Here is an 18,063-nt window from a genome sequence, read left to right as displayed (position 1 = left end):
AGATTAATTCAAGGCGTTGATCGACGGATTATAGAAACATGAAAACCTGATAATATGTTTCGAAGTTTCACTTCTTCAAACGCGTGTATGATACACTATGATTATCACTACTGAATTATGCTTCAATCCCATAAATTAAAATGGAGTGGAGTTAAATCCAGCGATCTTGAAGCTCATCTTACTGTTCCTTCACGTCCAATCCAAAAGTTGTGTTGCCTGTTTAATACATTCCTAACTTTCCTAGTAAAATGTGGTGGAGCTTCATCGTGCTGAAAAATTATTTTGTGCATGATAGGCAGGGATATTTCTTCCAACAATTCTGACAAACTGACTCTTGTTATTTCTCAAGTGCACGCGTTCTTGATGAAACTTCATACTAGACTTTCTCGAAAATAAAGTCCTGTATCAAATATTATGTATTCTACCTTCTTTACTTACTTTTTCACGGGAAATCACCCCTTTTCGGCTTGTACCACTATTTTCGATTATGTAATAAAACTCTAATACTATAACGAATATCAAATACATCATACTTATATTTGCATGTATCATTAAATAAATAGTTTATAAGTAGAAGGCCATTCCAAATACAATAAGAATTATCTATGGCGTATTTAACATAAATTGAAAGAAAACATGGAGATGTTTCAGTATTACATTCTATAATAGTTTCATTAATGTATTATAACTTGAGATAATTAAAAATTGATAACATTCTATAAATCAGTATGTAATTATTAATTGTTAAATTTCATTTCCAAATGGTTAAATAATACGTTTATTAAATTGAATAGTAAAAAGTTTTGTTACAATTTTTCGCCAAATAATATTATTCGGATTTTCTTTTCGTTAAAGAAAAGAAACTGCCATGTTTTATCTTGTTTCTATATTAAATGTTTTTAGATATTATTTTCAACAATTCTAGTTTTCGTTTCATCGTTACCATTGTAAATTTTAGTAACAGTTTCGGCATTGTCGAAACAGGTTTGAATATTCAAAAGCATGCAGTGGCGCTTATATGCCGTGAAACTTTCTAAATAAAAATCGAATTAAACTTGTCTCCTATAGTACAGTAATAGTACAGTTAGATTCTAACAACATGCAATGTACTTCCTAAACTTCACACGGCCGTTCCTTTTTCTTTTAATCGTGAACATGCAAATCTATCTCTGAAATTAACATAGAAGTAATCGAGTAATATTATCGCGCTGGAACTTTTCTACTTTAACAAGTTTCATCGAAGGGAAACCGTGTGAAATAAACTGAAGCTGTAAAGTCGCGTGATTTAACATCTCTTTCACTTGTAATCCTTCGCTCCTTCTTGTTACTGGATTTAATTATAGAATTTGATCAGGAAGCGGGAGGTAAATGAAAAGTAGAAACGGCAGGCGTATTTTCTCGTAAATACGTTATCCCCCTTAGAAATTCCGCGCGAATTTCCTTTTAAATCATCACCTCGGTGTAATGCGCCAACTTACGCACAGCAGGGTGAGAAACTTTTTGAAGGGAAAGTTCGAGAGAAGGCGTGAAATTTACCCGCGAACTTTCAGTAACGCCGTAGATCTTCTCCAAGGCGACAAACGCTGCGCTCTCAACGGGATTTTGATGAAATCCCACGCGGTTTATGAACTACCATGTCGAGCCGCGTCGCCTCAACTATGGAAAGTAATCTGATCTTTCGTTTGTGAAAGTTCCTCGCAGCTTTCCCTAGCGTTTCGCGTTTCTTCGATTGTAATCTATCGTTCAAAGTGAACTTAAAAGTTTATGGTGCTGGCAAACCTTTAATCCACTATTATTCCACTTTTATGCACTTTCTTTAAACGATTCTCAAACCATGTTCTATCCAAGCTTACGGTCTCATTCACGGAATTCCTCGTTTCGACAGAGATCAAAAATCGATCTCTTGGCGTTAGTAGATTCTTAATCAGTTTGTAAAATAAAGAGTTGACAAATATTGTGGAATTTTATTGACAAATCTTATTAAGAAATGTTTACAAAATTCCAGAAAAAGGTTATAGATGTCGGAACAGCATAACACAATATTCTGTCATATTCTGAGTAATCGACTAGGATGTATCATGTATGAAACCATATTTTTCAATCAAAAAACTAAAAAATGCATCGACTTGATGTGAGAATTTGTAAACTATTCATATGTAACTATATAATTCTTCTTATTTTACGAATAAACGAAGATTATTATATTAAGAAACGATACTTTGTTTCAACAGCTGCTGTTTTGACAATTATAAAAATTGTTTTAATTCCTATAATTCGTACCATTAAACGCTTCCTACAAACGATAACAAAGACTTATTCTGTATTCTAGATCGATTTATGCAAAATCATTTTTACCATGTAGTAAAAAAATATTGTTTTCGCAAAGTTAAGTGAAACTTTTCTTCTTGTGCACACGAATTATATACATATATCATAAATATATTTAAAAAAATATATATACACTATACCGAAGAAGATAATTTTAGTAGTAGAAGAATATCGTAATAAATATGAAAACAGATCCTATGAATATTTATTATTCTCCATGAAAAATTTGTTTAAAACAGATCAACTCTCACATTATTATGTAAATTATTATGAAACAGCTTTCGCCATTATTATCTTTATTTCTAAAATTTATAATCTAAATTTGTAATTTGTCAAATTAATAGCAACAACTAATTTACATTCGTAAGTATTACACAGACTGAATTTTAAAAAAAGTATTCTATTAACACACCGATGTTCCTTTTCAATATGTAACAGTATACGTTCCCATTTATTAAAATTCACAACACGTTTGTAGTTAAACTCGCAAAGAAGAACTACTGAAAAATAAGCAAGGCAGATGAACTTGTAGGGAGAACTATAAAAAGTAAAATGTTACAACCCAGCTAATTATGTATAAATGTGAAACGTAGATATGAGTAATTTAATATATTTACTTACATAAAAACGCAGACACTTAAAAATACAGTTAAATTTAATTTACACCTACTCTAATACTTTTTCACGTAGTATACTGGAACGAATAATACTTTTCTTAATACTCTTAATGTCTTTGTTTGGTTATTTAAAATCGGTACAGGAAAATGAAATAGAATGGTATTATTATCATTATTGAATTGTTTTCTTAATTTGGTACAATCATCGCTATTCTTTATAGATTTTATAGAGAGGAATGAATAACAATAAAATAAATTCAAACTTAAAATAAAAGCGAGTACACGGAATGTATCTATAAATTTTGCATTAAACTGGCATTACTTTAGTCTAACGAAAAAATATTAAAATGCAGACAGCAAATGGCATGCATAAAATATAAAAGTACGCAGTAAAGGAAAAAGGAACAACGAGAAAAGACGAATAATAAGTAATGCCTTTGGCGTTCTATCAAAGACTATGTTTTTACATGCACTATTCTCATTACAATGTATGATTTTTACCTTCTCTACCGTATTGAAAACTTGTTATTGATAAAATATTGTTATAGTTTCAAGTACTAATAACGAATGCCAAATTATTAAACATATTACTCATCTTTTATTTAATATTAGAAATCATTCTTACTTTGCCAGAATGGACATTAAAATTATAATTAGGAAACGTAAAAAATACCTAATAGAGGATATACCTTACATACATATATTTCACGCATATATTGTATATGTATAAATGTATAAAAATATAAATACATATATATTTATATATATATATATATATATATATATATATATATATATATATACATATGTAAAAGCAGTAATATATTAAAACGTAAAAAATATAAGTATCGACGAATGATCAGGTATAGATGAATTCGATACAAAACAATTTTATCAGAGTTTCTAATATATCAATCACTTTTTCTCAGATATACGGCTTCATGGTAGGGCGAACAGCGGTAGCTATAACGATGGTGAAAACGCTGTAGTAACAAAAGGACGAAAAAGCATCGACGGCGAGGTACGACCACGAAGAATCGACAACACGGCACAATCGATGTCATCCAGGGGTTCTAGTTCGAATTTTCTGGTACAATCTACAGCGGCCATCTGCATAATCCTACTATCTGCCCTGTCGTAGTCATGTCAGTGTCTACCAGCGAAAAGAACGGTTATTCGAGGAAAATCCTTCGGGGATCAAGATTCGTCCTGTTCATCGTCATTTATCTCATCCGCGAAAGGGATCAATTAATGGGTGTGCTTCGATGCCGCAAATTTATCGACAACTATTGCCTTTGTCGTCGTTGTGACTGAAATCAACGAAACAGTTTTTCTTGATGCAAACTTTGCATTAAAGTTTGCAAATTAGGCGATTAATGGAATTTCTAGTAATACCACTGACGAGATACTGCGCCTCGTCGGTGATAATACATTTGAATACTTGTACCAGATATTCGGCAATGTGATTACACCTTTGCGTATTCGCAGAAGTTCGTAGACTCTAGCTGTAACTCAACAAATTGTACAATTCACTTAGTAATCTGCTCGTTACACGTAATTCATCTGTAAATAATCATTTTAAGTTTTTCGAAAATTTAGACTATAATTTAAGTTCAATAGCTATTGTTTTCCTAACTATTCTTAGTTATTCTTTTTAGAAATGCAGATATTATTCTGTGTCCAAGATTCGTATATATATATGCAATAATTAATTTATATTCAATTTTCTTTCCATTGTAATCTATGTTATTTTAGTAATAGAACAATTAATTTTATTTGTAGATCTCGTTTATTTGTAACGCATATTAGCTTGATTACACTCAACCTTCGTAAATGAAGGAATTTATAAATATGGAGTATTTTATATGCTTTACAGTAAAAAGAAATTGTTTTCTCTAGAAATCAGCAGTAACCATAACGGTAAATCTATTGAATTTGCTAATATGATCAATAAAAGACAGTATAAACATATTGGCTTGTTGTAAATGTAGTCGAATACAAACTTTTATATAAAATTTATGTATATTAATACTCACTTTGACGTATTAGTATTTGTTAAAAAATGGCAACCAAGAAACATTAACATTAATATTCAATAATATTCATATTTTCATTCCTCTTATTCGATAAAGAAATCATAATTACTGTTATTGACATTTCATCAGTTCGATCAATAAGCACCAGAGGCTTTTGAACAATTATATGTACAGAATACGATTTATTTATTTTAACATATTTAAAACATTAATTATTATAAGAGGATATCGTTTGCAATATACTTTTATACAGTAGAGCCGCGTTAATTGAATGCGATACGGATTCAATGACTTGTTAGAATCAATGAATCCATAGAAAGTATTTAGAAATTAGAATGAATAAAAGAAATTATTGTTGATCGATGATTTGTCGCTTCGAAGTGATAAATTGAAGTAAGTAAAATCTTTCTAATTGCTATTTTCTTGAATCGATTGAAGGAGTAGAGATATCTGCTGTCAAATTAACGAATCCGTCCAGGGCGTGCAATTATCACGGCCCTATTGTAAATCAGGTATAATATACTGCTGACATGTCATGTTCTTTCATTCATACATATACTCGTATTGAGCTTGAGCAATATTTAGATAAAATATTTGAAAAGTAATTATTTCAATATCACCCTACTTGATTAGATACTGTTTCTTATGCTTACTGATACATGTTTCCCCTTAGCTTTTAATATAAGCAAATAATTTTTCTCCAAATTATTTAATTACTTATTAAATGAAATTTTTATTCATTTTCATATGTTGCATTCGTGTAAATATTTCGTGGATTAATATTCGAAATAATTTCTGACTTTATTATGTCAATATTATCAACTACGTCAGAAATACTGATATTTTTCACAGTGTTTCGTGCGCGTATTATTTAAAAATAACTGGGATTAAAACAATTCCATAACAAACATATAACAAATTTTGCGTTTGTAAAATAATATTCAGCTATATTATTTAACATTATATATATATTTATTATTTAACTTAAATATATGCACGATAGGATATTTGAAATTGAAACGAATCGAGATATTGTACAGATAATTATGATATATCTGAAATGAAAATAACAAAGTAAATGAAATGATTCGTTGTTTGAGAACTTTTTATTTTTATTTTGAATAAAATTTGCCCGACTCGGACTTGTATATGTTTCATAGTATCGAATAATTTATATTGTACAGTGTTGGTTCTGCGGCAACAATCATGTAGTTGTTGCACTTGCACTTCGCGTCAACGTTTCGTGAACATTGCAGTTTACTTCTTCAGGGTAGTTCTAAAACTAAGGCTTTCAATTTATTAATTTTTAATTATTTATTCATTTTTAAGGGTTCTTCATTTATACGGAGCGATGTCCCGATTGGCTGATTAAACTGATGATTCAACTTGAATGTTCCACCCGGATGCTCACTTCGTAAAATCTAACCGGAAGTCGATTGACCAATCAAATTAAAAGATTGGGACAACGGGCTGTCGTATCGGGTTAACGTTATAACCGCTGTGTCCCTGTGTGTACAAATTGTTCGAGTGTTTCAAAATTTCGGTTGTTTAGCGGTTCTTTCTGAAGAAGTATGCAGATATTTTTGCAATGACCGTTGTTTTTTCGAATCATATGACATGGTCTGTCTCGAAATGATATGATGCTGGCTAATCGACAAAAATGTTTCAAGCGAATTTTGCTCCCGTGTTCTGTCAATGTAAATGGTTGTGCTTAGTTGAGCTCATTATCAGTATAAATGGGAAGAACGGGACTTGCAACCCTTAGTTTCAAGTCTGTCCTGAAGAAGTAAACGACAATGTCTATGAAACGTTGACGCGAAATGTAAATGCAAAGTGTAAGTGCAACAACTACAATTGTTCTCGAAAAATGTACATCGTGACATCTAAATCTTACTCTTCAGTTTAATTTAATGACTGAATATATCAATTCATGATGAAAAGAACAGAATTAAAATGCAATTCATAAATATGATTCTGAATATTTTATACAACGAAAATCTAATAAATTAATTTGTTTCAAGATTTTTTATAAATCTCGTTTATAGCTTAGATAGGTTAAAGAAACGAGTATTGCAAGAAATATAGTTGAAAATGTTTTTTGATCGTAGATTTCAATTTCTACTACTGTATAGATTACAAACAAAATTCATAAATATGACTTTGAAGGCCAAATAACAATTAAGTATTACACGGAGATAAGTATTTTTATATTTCCTCATGTCGAATGTCTTATTATTTCAAATCTTATGAGATTAAAATCTTAATAGCTGCATACTTTCAATAAATAAATTTTATATGTTCCATATTCTATTCAGAATATATATATTCAGAATAATATAAATATAATCTCTTAACTTCAAACTTTAATTTTATTAGTTCGAATAAATTAATTGTTTCATTGAAATACCGGCTTTACTAATTGCACATTTCTTTTACAGCTCAGGTATTCTATCGTATAATACTCAGTTTGTAACTAGCCAATCTTCGAAAGATTGTATGTCGAGTAAGTGCTTAAACAGAAGAAAACTTTTCTAAAACTTCTTTGTTATATTGTTTATTAATTCACTGTTAAAAATTAACGCATTCACACGTGGAAATAAGATGTGGTTTTTATTACTATTATAGAGCAGTGCTTTTAATATTTCTTTGTTATATATAGTACTTTTGATTGATTATATTAACTTTAAGTAGTAAAAAAAATAAATATTCCAAAAAGGATGTAATATATCGTTGCGTCTTATTTTATATTTAATACTTCTATATAATATTGATTGTAAATATTAATAAATAAACAAATATATTTGATTAAAGAAATAAAAATTAAAGAATATTCATAATATTCAAAATTGCAAAAATTATGTACATAACCAGTGTTACATATTTGAGTTTTCTAATTCGGATATTTTGATAAGTACCTATTAAAATAATAATGAAATTTTTACTATGTGTATGGAAATATTTTACTGATGAATTTAGTATAGTAGTGTTTTTGTTATTTATTATTAATATTATCTGTGTAGAATATTTTTCTTTTATTTGTTATAGAATTTTAATTGTTCTTGGTTATAAACAAATTTATCAATTATAATGTTCAGACAAATGAATTATCAAACAGGAAATATAACTAACACTGCTCTAAACGAAAAATATTCTAAGCAATTTTTATTTATTTTATGCTCGAGTATCGTATAACGTTGCAGACTATCCTCTTGACATCGTAGGCTCTCCTCTTTATCTGCTTTGCCCAATATTATCGATTTCTCTCCTTTCTTTCGTTCTTTATTCGTCAGGTGAAAAGCCCTGAAATCATACGCATCGTTAGCCAAATGAGATCCTTTCATTTCCATCAGTTCTACAAATGGAAATGATAGAACTCCTTACTGGTACACTTTCGTTCAACTGTTTTGCAGAGCGTTTCTTGTAATTATCAAAGTGACGATCATCGTTAATTGTATGTTTTACCTGTAGATGTTTCCACTTTTCTAACAGCACTATAGCACTACTTATTGATAAAAATTAAAACTATTACCCGGAATAATTCTCTTTAAGTAGATGAATGTTGTAGACTTATAACTCATACTATGATAATTCATTTCAAACGTCAATAGTAGTTTATGTACTTCGTTACCTGATGAGTTATACTAATTAGTTACCTAATTAGTTAATGCATATTCGGCCTAATCGATGTGTAATTAAATTAGTGTAGTACCACGCGCAAACCCTAAGTATATACACATTACGCAATACACGTACTTATACATAGTTATTGCGCAATGGTAGATTACCAGAAAAATAGCGTAAACCAATACATTGTTTCTATATTGATTAATGTATTTAGAATCACAACAAAAGCGTAATCGCTAAAAGAAAACTTTGTATAATTCATGTGTACATGTATGTGTATACAAATGTGTATATGTTATATTAGGATAAGTAGTCGTATTGAGTGTTTGAATGGTTTGACGGAATTTGTTGTGTCCGAGGAAAATAAAACTGAAACAAGAACAATGTGTAAAATCCAACAGGAAAAGTTACATGTACATTTTCCCTTAGAAGTAATATATCTGTACATATGGCAAATATATGGTATGTAATAGGAAAGTATTGAATCTGAACTATAATATAACATATAATTGAATTTGTATATATTAAAGAATGATCTACGATCATACATCGAATGAATAGAAACTGTTTGTACATATGCAGTTTAAGAAATTTATTGCTGAATTAAATTTCTTTGTATATACTTCATATATTTTAAACCAAATAAGAAGATCATAATGTATAATTCTCGTCTAAATTATTCTAGATTTTAAGAAAACTAATTTTATTTCAAAATTTATGTCTCGTTGCTTGTGTAAATACTAATACTTGTAATCGCAGAACTATTTGTTCATGCAATATTTTTTATTTTTCATTTTACTTGTTCTATGTACGCATTCCAATATACAATTATCAACATCTACATTCAAGATTGTAAATATTACTTATGGAGAAGTATTGCGTACGTGCACATCTATTGTTAGAGTTGTGCGTTGTAAAATGTAATGACAATTAACTTCGTTAACGATAAGCAGAAGTAACTACTTGAGTGAATCAAAAGTAGTAGGGTTTTTATGTATTGAAGTTTCATTTGTACGAAATTTTACACGTGTAAACTACAGCTATACACGTATAATTAATGCAGGAAGTTATAACGAAGCTTAATATACTTAACAAACATATTATTACTTAGTTATACTAAACATCTTTTGATACAACAGATCCGTGCAACACATTTGTAATAATTTATAAACGAAGAGTAAATTCATTTATTTATGCCACGAATAAATAAGAGATAGTTACAAAAAATATAATTAAGAACGATTTTTGCTTATCGTTTGCGAAATTTATTGTAAAATCTGTATATAGGAGTATTAAAATAGTTAAATTTATAATATACTAATTTAAGTTTAACTGTGACAATTGTAGCAATTATTAATATAATAAGAAGTATTATATTTACCTCAGTGAGCTTACTATTGCCTCCTAGATATGCAATATTTGAAATTAATGTCTTCTTATTTTATTTCTCTGGCGAAAAAACAAATTCCAATGAAATATCTTATAAATCTAACACGTTATATATATATATAACGTGTTTTATGTGATATTACTAGAAAATGTACTTACGTAACAATTTAGCAAGATATTGTATGATAATTGTAAGTATAGAAAAAATTAATAGATTAATATCATTGTTATCGTTTATATTTGAAGTATTTCAATAGGTTTCTAATAATTCTATGTAAATTTCGTATAGAGAAATTAATAAGAGGGCATTAAAATCAAATTGTTGTATTTTAAAGAATTAAGTGACAAATTTCGTAGACAAAAATGAATGAAAACATTATCTTTGCATCAACGTAGATTTAGATCGACTGAAATTCTAATTGAGAGCAACAGAATGATTGTTACTGACTAAGGAAAAGGAATAGAAAGTATGGACATTTGATTTGACATGTATAACAAAAACATTCCACGTGTATAGCCGTATTTCTCATAAAAGCCATTCAAGTATCAAAAAAAAATATGTCTCTCTATAATCAGTATTCTTTTATTTACACTCTCATGGAGTTGATATTAAATGCGATTTTTAAAAAATTATAATTCAAAGTTTTGTTAACGATGACTGTTTGATTTTAAAATATATAATGATCGCAAATTGACTTAAAGGTATAGTTGTGTCGAATACCCTATTTTTTAAATCTCATTAAAACAATATCGTGATAAATACATAATGCGATTATATTATGATACGTAGCATAGGAAAATTCAATCGTAAAATCTTAAATGCAATTTAGCTAAAATGTATCTTAAGTAATTAAAGAAAGTACTTTGTATTTAAAACATACATACTAGTCCTTTATCCTCAATAATATTGTTAAACTTCCCTATGAATTCTTAAAATCTTTTTTATATTCTTTTTTGTATTATATTTTTATATTTATTCTACGTTTACGTGACAGTACACTTTTCTACTATCTTAGGTATAAATCCTCCTAGGTACAAATTTATTTATGTTCTTCGTGCAAGCCTTCTAGATATAGTCTTGCAGCTCGTCTGTGTGTCAATTTCAAAGTTCACGATAAATAAGCTGAAGTTGCTCTAGAATCTAGAATAAACTAAGTTCAATCATCAACGAATAGAGAATAGACAAGACATACAATGCTTTTTCATGTCCCATGTTTTGGGGGTCACTTGACCACTATGTCATTTTTGTATTGCATGCGACGTTACTAATTCAATATAGTAGTGTCACAGATCCTTAGTCAATGTTTGACACGAATTCTGTACCTATTCTGAACATTTATTCTCTATCTCGTCGATGATGCTACAAATTAAAATTATCGTGGTCTGAACAAGTGTTCTTTAAGTGGGGTAATATCATTGTCTATGATAATGTTATTTATAATCGACGGTTGATCTTTTACCAACATGGAAATTATCATCAGTTAATACTGCAGTACAAGGCTAATCCTCTGTAGCAAATCGTAGAGAGAGTAAGAAATGCCGATTTTATCCAAATCAATATTACAAAAAATGAGACACAAAATCGTTAAAGGTATAGACACAGTCTGTAATATTAGATCTATCCTATATATATATATGTATTCGTCTATGATACATACCTTTGTCACTGGTATCTATTTATATTTCTGGAAGAAAACTGTCGTGATGTGTAACTAAATCAGTTAATCAGTATAAAAAGTTTACATCATATGACTGGTAATGTCTCAATGTAATTATTTTAATGAATTAATATTGAATTTTACACTTTATGCTTACATGTCATGGGAACTCATCATGATCACAGGTCAGTGCCACAATCAATTACGACTGTACCTCAGTCGGTAAGTCTGCTATTTATTATCAAGACGTTACCACAAAGAATATGTAGCTACATTTCATAATTTCATCTAAAATTTTCTTCAGTAACATCTTAATTTAAAACTTTCAAGATTAGATGAATCACAAGTAAAATGTTAATACGTTACTTGTATATAATTGTTGTTATATGTGTCCATAGTATTAGAACATATCCTAGTTTTACTCCATTCAAATTAATTGATGCAAATAATAATGCAAATTATCCAATTGGTCCAAATTATCAAGGAAATGATTAATTTTACAGATGTCAAGATATACACTATTTGTAAGAATTACAGGAAGAACGTGATAGGTAGAGTGCGGATGTTCATGCAAATGTGTAAGTTGGTAGAACGTTGATAGAAATGCGAAGCCTATACAGAAATCTGTTTTATCACTAGGAGATTCTAAAAATACGTTTTTTATTCTATATGCATTGCATAATGCACATGCCTCCCATATATATTTTTTAAGAACATAATGTACAAACATATTGCATATTTTATGCATATATTTGTACACACATAATATATTATCTTGCAATATTAAATTCCTTTGCTATCAACGATTGATTATTCATAAATATCAGCAGAACATTGTTATTGAAATAGATTATTTGGAACAAATATTTACAAGGCTGAACAGTTTTACTTAAGAACAATATTGTGTCAATAGTATTCATTATAAACAGATTAATACTGAATACTGAATATACATGGACTAATTCACAATTTCTACGACAGTTTAATTCGGATCGGGCATAGTAAGAAGTGGCAGTGTTCCTATTATCTAATAGAATGGCGAAAACAACAAAAAGACGAACGTTGATGCAACGCTGGTTTCAAGATTCAGGCGCATCTAGTTTTAAAATTGATGAAAATCTGGAAACACTCTATGCACAGTTTGCGACAAACATATTAATATTAATTAATATATGCATACAGATGGTCTCAAAAATACTCAGACGCTAGTATAGCTATGACTTCTATGTTTTATATCTGAAATAAATAAAGATAAAACAGCATAAATGTTCTGCAGTATATTGAAGTGTAGTATACATATAGATGTCAGAAAGTAAAAGAACTTTTGATTTAAAACAAATCGTTGTCTAAATATTAAAAGAAATGTGGAAAAAAGTGAATTTTCATGTCTCAAAAATATACGGGCACTTTGTAAATTAATGTTAAAGAAACTAAAAGTTTAACATTTTGTCCAATATCTTTTTTGTTCAGTAACATTTTCATGCAAACATTTTTATTGTTTTATCTATATTTATTTCAGGTACAGAACATAGAAGTCAAAGTTATACTAGTGTTTAAATATTTCGAAGCCAATTGTACGTACATGTGGGATTTTAAAGTTGTGGAAAAAATGAGTAAAATTGTACTACCCATTTTCTTATTAAGATTTGATGTGAAAATAAATGGCAAATAAATGACTAATGCGTGCGATGTTGTAAAAAAAGAAATTTTATATGGACATAAGTCATGATCGCTGTTAACTGGCCTTGACATACATTAAACAATGTAGCATGAAGTAACCTTTTAGCAAAAATAAAACAGATCACAATATACCAGATGAGTCAATGTTAAGAAAGAATTAATTATTTAGGTGATTTCTACAAAATATAGCGAATCATTATATTTGGATATCCATAGACAAAACTAGTAATATAATTGGTCACTACATATATATATAGTGACCCATACATATATAATCTACAGCGACATCTTTTGTGGACAAATTACTTTTCCACCTTGTCAAATGTAACGTGAGAACGAAATATTTACAGAGCCTATCAGCGTCGTAAATTAAAAAATTTTTAAGGTTCGCAAATTTTTATTTTTATAGTCACACGTTATGACAAGTAATTATTATATGTTGAGGTTAGAGCTATCAACGATTCCGTCACTTGCAAAAATTGACTCGTTAGGATTTAATATGTTCTTAGAATCTAACGAATGCTTAATTGGCTCGTTCGTATGCAAAAGTCTAGATTAGAAAGCGCAGAATGCAATAAGATCATAAAGCCGCGGCAAAAAAGCTATGAAGAAATACCTATATGAAAGTAGCCGCGTGTAATTCGTAATGAGAATCACGTCGATGTCGACGTAGCCCGTCTTCGAAACCCGTAATTACCGGCGCCGATGGAAGAACCGAGACTGGGTGAGCAGCCACCTTTTAAAAAGGTGTTAAAGCGTGCCGCGAGCGTGGTTGGCTAGGTGTTAATTTAAAACAAACCAAAGGATAGCCGCAATTCGGAATCTAAGGATCGCTGACTATCCTATATTTTGATCCCAGACACACCGCGATTCTGTTCAACTGGGCCATACCTTCAGTGACGTATCAAAATTTTACGCAGATTTGGATCCAAAGCAATTGGCATTACTTTAGCATGTAACAATAATATTTTGAAAAACTTATGTTTCTTCATAATATTGATTAACTTAATCGTTGATATAATATATAATATAATATCGTTTGTTTAAATCAATCGCTTTCTTAACTTCTATCCTAATAATAGCATTGAACAATAGCTTGTAAAACTATTTTAATGTAACTTCGACAGTTACAGATTTGATTTATATGTTTCTTCGGAAGATGTATATGGTCTGAACGTTAACGAGACAGGTCTGGAGCTCATTAAGGTTTGGTTTTATCACGATCGAGGGAACATACGTATGGCGAAAGGTCTGTTTTCCAAATTGAAAACAGCGTCGTATCACGGCCACCGATCTTTGATGTATCTCGTCTTGCCCTCTAATCGCCAGTTAAAGGCGCGAAGTATCGCGATCTGCAATCTATCGATCTCTGAAATTAGCATTCAGGGCGTGAATCTTTTTCTTAATCTCACAGGGCCACCGACAACTTTCCAAGTAATTTCTTCACCCTTAGGCGACGACTGTGTACGTGATCTATGCAAACCGTTCGATGCGATCTTCGGTAATATACGATTTCTGCTTAATTCTTGCCCGGGCGAGATAAAAACACGACGGTATTCTTTATCCTTGTTATTCGTGAATAATTATTATAATCACAGAATATGGAGTAATTGTACAAGGTGCGTAAATAGGTACGTAGAACTTATACACGGAATATGTACTTTCTGTTTTCCAAATAAATGGCGCGAATACATAATTTACAAGTAAAAAATAAGAAAAATATATGATATGAAGTTTGACTACATATATACGTTATTGCAAAATAGTAGTCAAATTGATGAATTTTTCATAGTAAAATTTGAAAAGTCGATCATGTTTACTTACTTATCTGTATTTAAGTATATTGCGTTTTCTATCTTAAAATGATTCAGTATAAATAATTAATAAATATCATTTCATATCTTACAAAGAAGAAATACCATTTTATACTATATATGCCTTTTATAATCTTCAATATTAGATGTTCCGTAACTTCATAATATAATATTTACACTCGTATGGCTTGTATAATATTACTTCGTATGGTTCGATTTATTTACGTTTTTTCAGTTAGAAAAATTAATAAATTCTTGAATAAAAATCGTAATACTTGTATAATATAGTTTCATTATTAACCATAATTAATAAATTGTAATTTTTTAATACATTCCTTTATTTTAAATGTTTTAAAATGTTCTATGCTTCTTAATTTATTTTAATTCTTACTTTTTAGTTTACTTAATGTTATATCTCCGATCTTCTTTATGGAATTATCCACATCTTAACATTTTTTTTATTGGCATTAAATATATCTAATAATTAAATATGACAAGTGTATAATAATACAGTAAATATTTAATAATAATTAAACAAATTCAGATGTTATTATAAATTAAACGTCGATAAATCAGAACATTAAGAGTACTTTTTAAGAACAATTTTCAAAGTTGGACAATTGTGTAAAATGAAAAGAATTGTATTTACATTTAAATAGCATATTTTATGTTAACTCTGTAATCGATATATGAAAATATTGAACTGAACAAACTGTTGTTATTTTAGTGCCAAACGAAAATGATATAAAAAAAAGATAAGAGATAACTCTAAGCGGCTTTTTTACTGCGAGACATAGGGTAGACGCGTGGCTATATTTTATGAGCGGGGGCGTGAAACGGATAATTTCCAGAGGAGGGAGAAAGCGATATCCGATCGTATATCAGAGCGCAGAATAGTCGGTCGCCTTCAAATTATCGGAAACAAGGGCGAAACTAATGGGCTAACTCGAGCCATCTGGCTCCGTAGGGCTGGCCGATTTCACGCCAATTCTCGATTACTGTTTTCACGCCTCAGAAACCAAAAGAATTAGCACCATGTTAAACGAACCTTTGCTAACTCATCACATCAATTGTTTGTCCAAATTTTTCTCTTTACCGTATTTACTTTGATTTATTCATTGTTTGTCCGCTAATCACTTAATAATAAATGGCACTTGATTGAATAATATTAAAATTGCTATAGGAAAGAATATGAATTTCTATGTATATAGGGCCTGGCTGAATAATATGAAGAAGGCACGACGTGATGAGAAAAATCTAAGAAACAATTTTTTCGTTCAAGAGTTAGTTTTCGATAAAATCGAATTCTTTTTTACCATTTTAAAAATTTATATTCGATAATACAAAAACTAATTACTGATTTGGAAACTCGGAATATCCTCAAAAGCGTTATTATATGTTCAATTACAACAGGGATAACGCTTCTACCAGTTCTGTAATTGCCATAATAGAAACATAATAGAAAAGTTTATAAAATAGCTTTGTGGAAAATTCAAAATTGTTTCGTTCCTTTTTGGATAGTCGCAACTCGTAAATACTGCATAGTTATTCTTTACAGATACTATAAACGTTATATGTATGTATATACATATACATATAGACGCAAGATGAACCATATTTTAGCCATAATTGCATTGGCACGTAATATATTTTGAAACTTCTTGAAAACTAAGCCTCGCTCGAAAAAATTTTATTTTATATCTTTTCTTTAATTCTTTTGTGGAAAGAATTACCTAATTTCATTTACATGTTATTTGTTCGTACTTTGTATAATATAAATATTACAAGAGATCGTTGCTCCATTTGATCGGCATTTGGTACATAATATTAAAACTTGAACGTGTTTTTAATAATAGGATGAAAATTAGCCAACATCCATCGAACTGGGTACAATGACTCAGCTAAACTGGAGAGTGTTTGGATAAAAGCATCAAGATCAAGCATTTATGTAAAGAGTAAATTCTTTCATTATTCAAGAACACAAAGTATAGTTTGGAACATGATAAATTAATCTTTTGCGATTTTAGAAGAATTAAACATTTTATATCAAATACCATAACTCATATTCAATGGGTAGCTGGCAAGAATTTCACAAGAAAGGAAACTGGTTTTAATCTTACCGACGTAGATGTATATCTGAAGTTCGATTTCTAAGAACTAGTGAATGGCTACCGTCTCACAAATTTCATTCCCGCAAATAATAATCAATGAAACAGAAAAATACGCGACACACAAGAACACTATTGTATTCTCATTTCCTAATAAATGAAACTTCTATAAAATGGGTGAACATGTCTCCTCTCAAAAGTAACTAAGAGATCGTTTAATCCTACTGCCGTAATTGCGACCGCTGTCTTTTTCTTTAGATTGGAAACTGCGTGACACAGCTGCGAAAGCAACAGCTGGGTTTCTTCCTGAAACTTTTTTGCTCGGTCTGAGAAACTCCTGACTTATTAGAGAAGTGTAATTATTGCAGTTGCAACAGATAAAATTGAGTGTCCATCAAGTAGGAAAAGTCGGTCACGGTATGTAAGCTTTCAAACAAAACTGATTTGTGGAAAATAACAATTACGTTTTCAGTTACGATTATAGATGTCTCCGCTGCTACTAACTTTAAAGTATAATATTAGTATTTAAACGATGCAATATCTGATAATACCATTCAATGGTGGTAATAACAACATATATTGAATAAAAAAATTTCAATACGAATAATATGTGTATAAATGCAAAGTGCTATAGGCAATGAAATATTTTGTTAATCCAAAATTGTATATTATTACCAGAATTTCGAAGTACAATTTATTGAAAAAAAGATCTTTTCAATTTTTAATTTTATAATCAACAAATAATAAAACATAATCGTGAATATATACTAGAACAAAAATCAGATCTTTAATGTTGAATAAGAAAAAAT

General features: G+C 29.6%; 1 protein-coding gene across 1 annotated transcript in view; it reads left to right on the top strand.

Moving 5' to 3' along the window:
• LOC122565571 (neurotrimin-like) overlaps nt 1–10,041 on the top strand; it is a 240,996-nt gene extending 230,955 nt beyond the window's left edge. The window contains exon 10 of the mRNA XM_043721647.1: nt 3,875–10,041. Within this exon, the coding sequence (XP_043577582.1) occupies nt 3,875–4,086 (212 nt within the window). The 3' untranslated portion in view covers nt 4,087–10,041. The remainder of the gene's footprint in view (nt 1–3,874) is intronic.
• The last annotated feature ends 8,022 nt before the right edge of the window (nt 10,042–18,063 follow it).

This window comes from Bombus pyrosoma, linkage group LG3, assembly GCF_014825855.1.
Source record: "Bombus pyrosoma isolate SC7728 linkage group LG3, ASM1482585v1, whole genome shotgun sequence".
Lineage (NCBI taxonomy): Eukaryota > Metazoa > Arthropoda > Insecta > Hymenoptera > Apidae > Bombus > Bombus pyrosoma.
The sequence above is the reverse complement of the archived record's forward strand: the minus strand, read 5'-3'. Positions and strand labels throughout refer to the sequence as shown.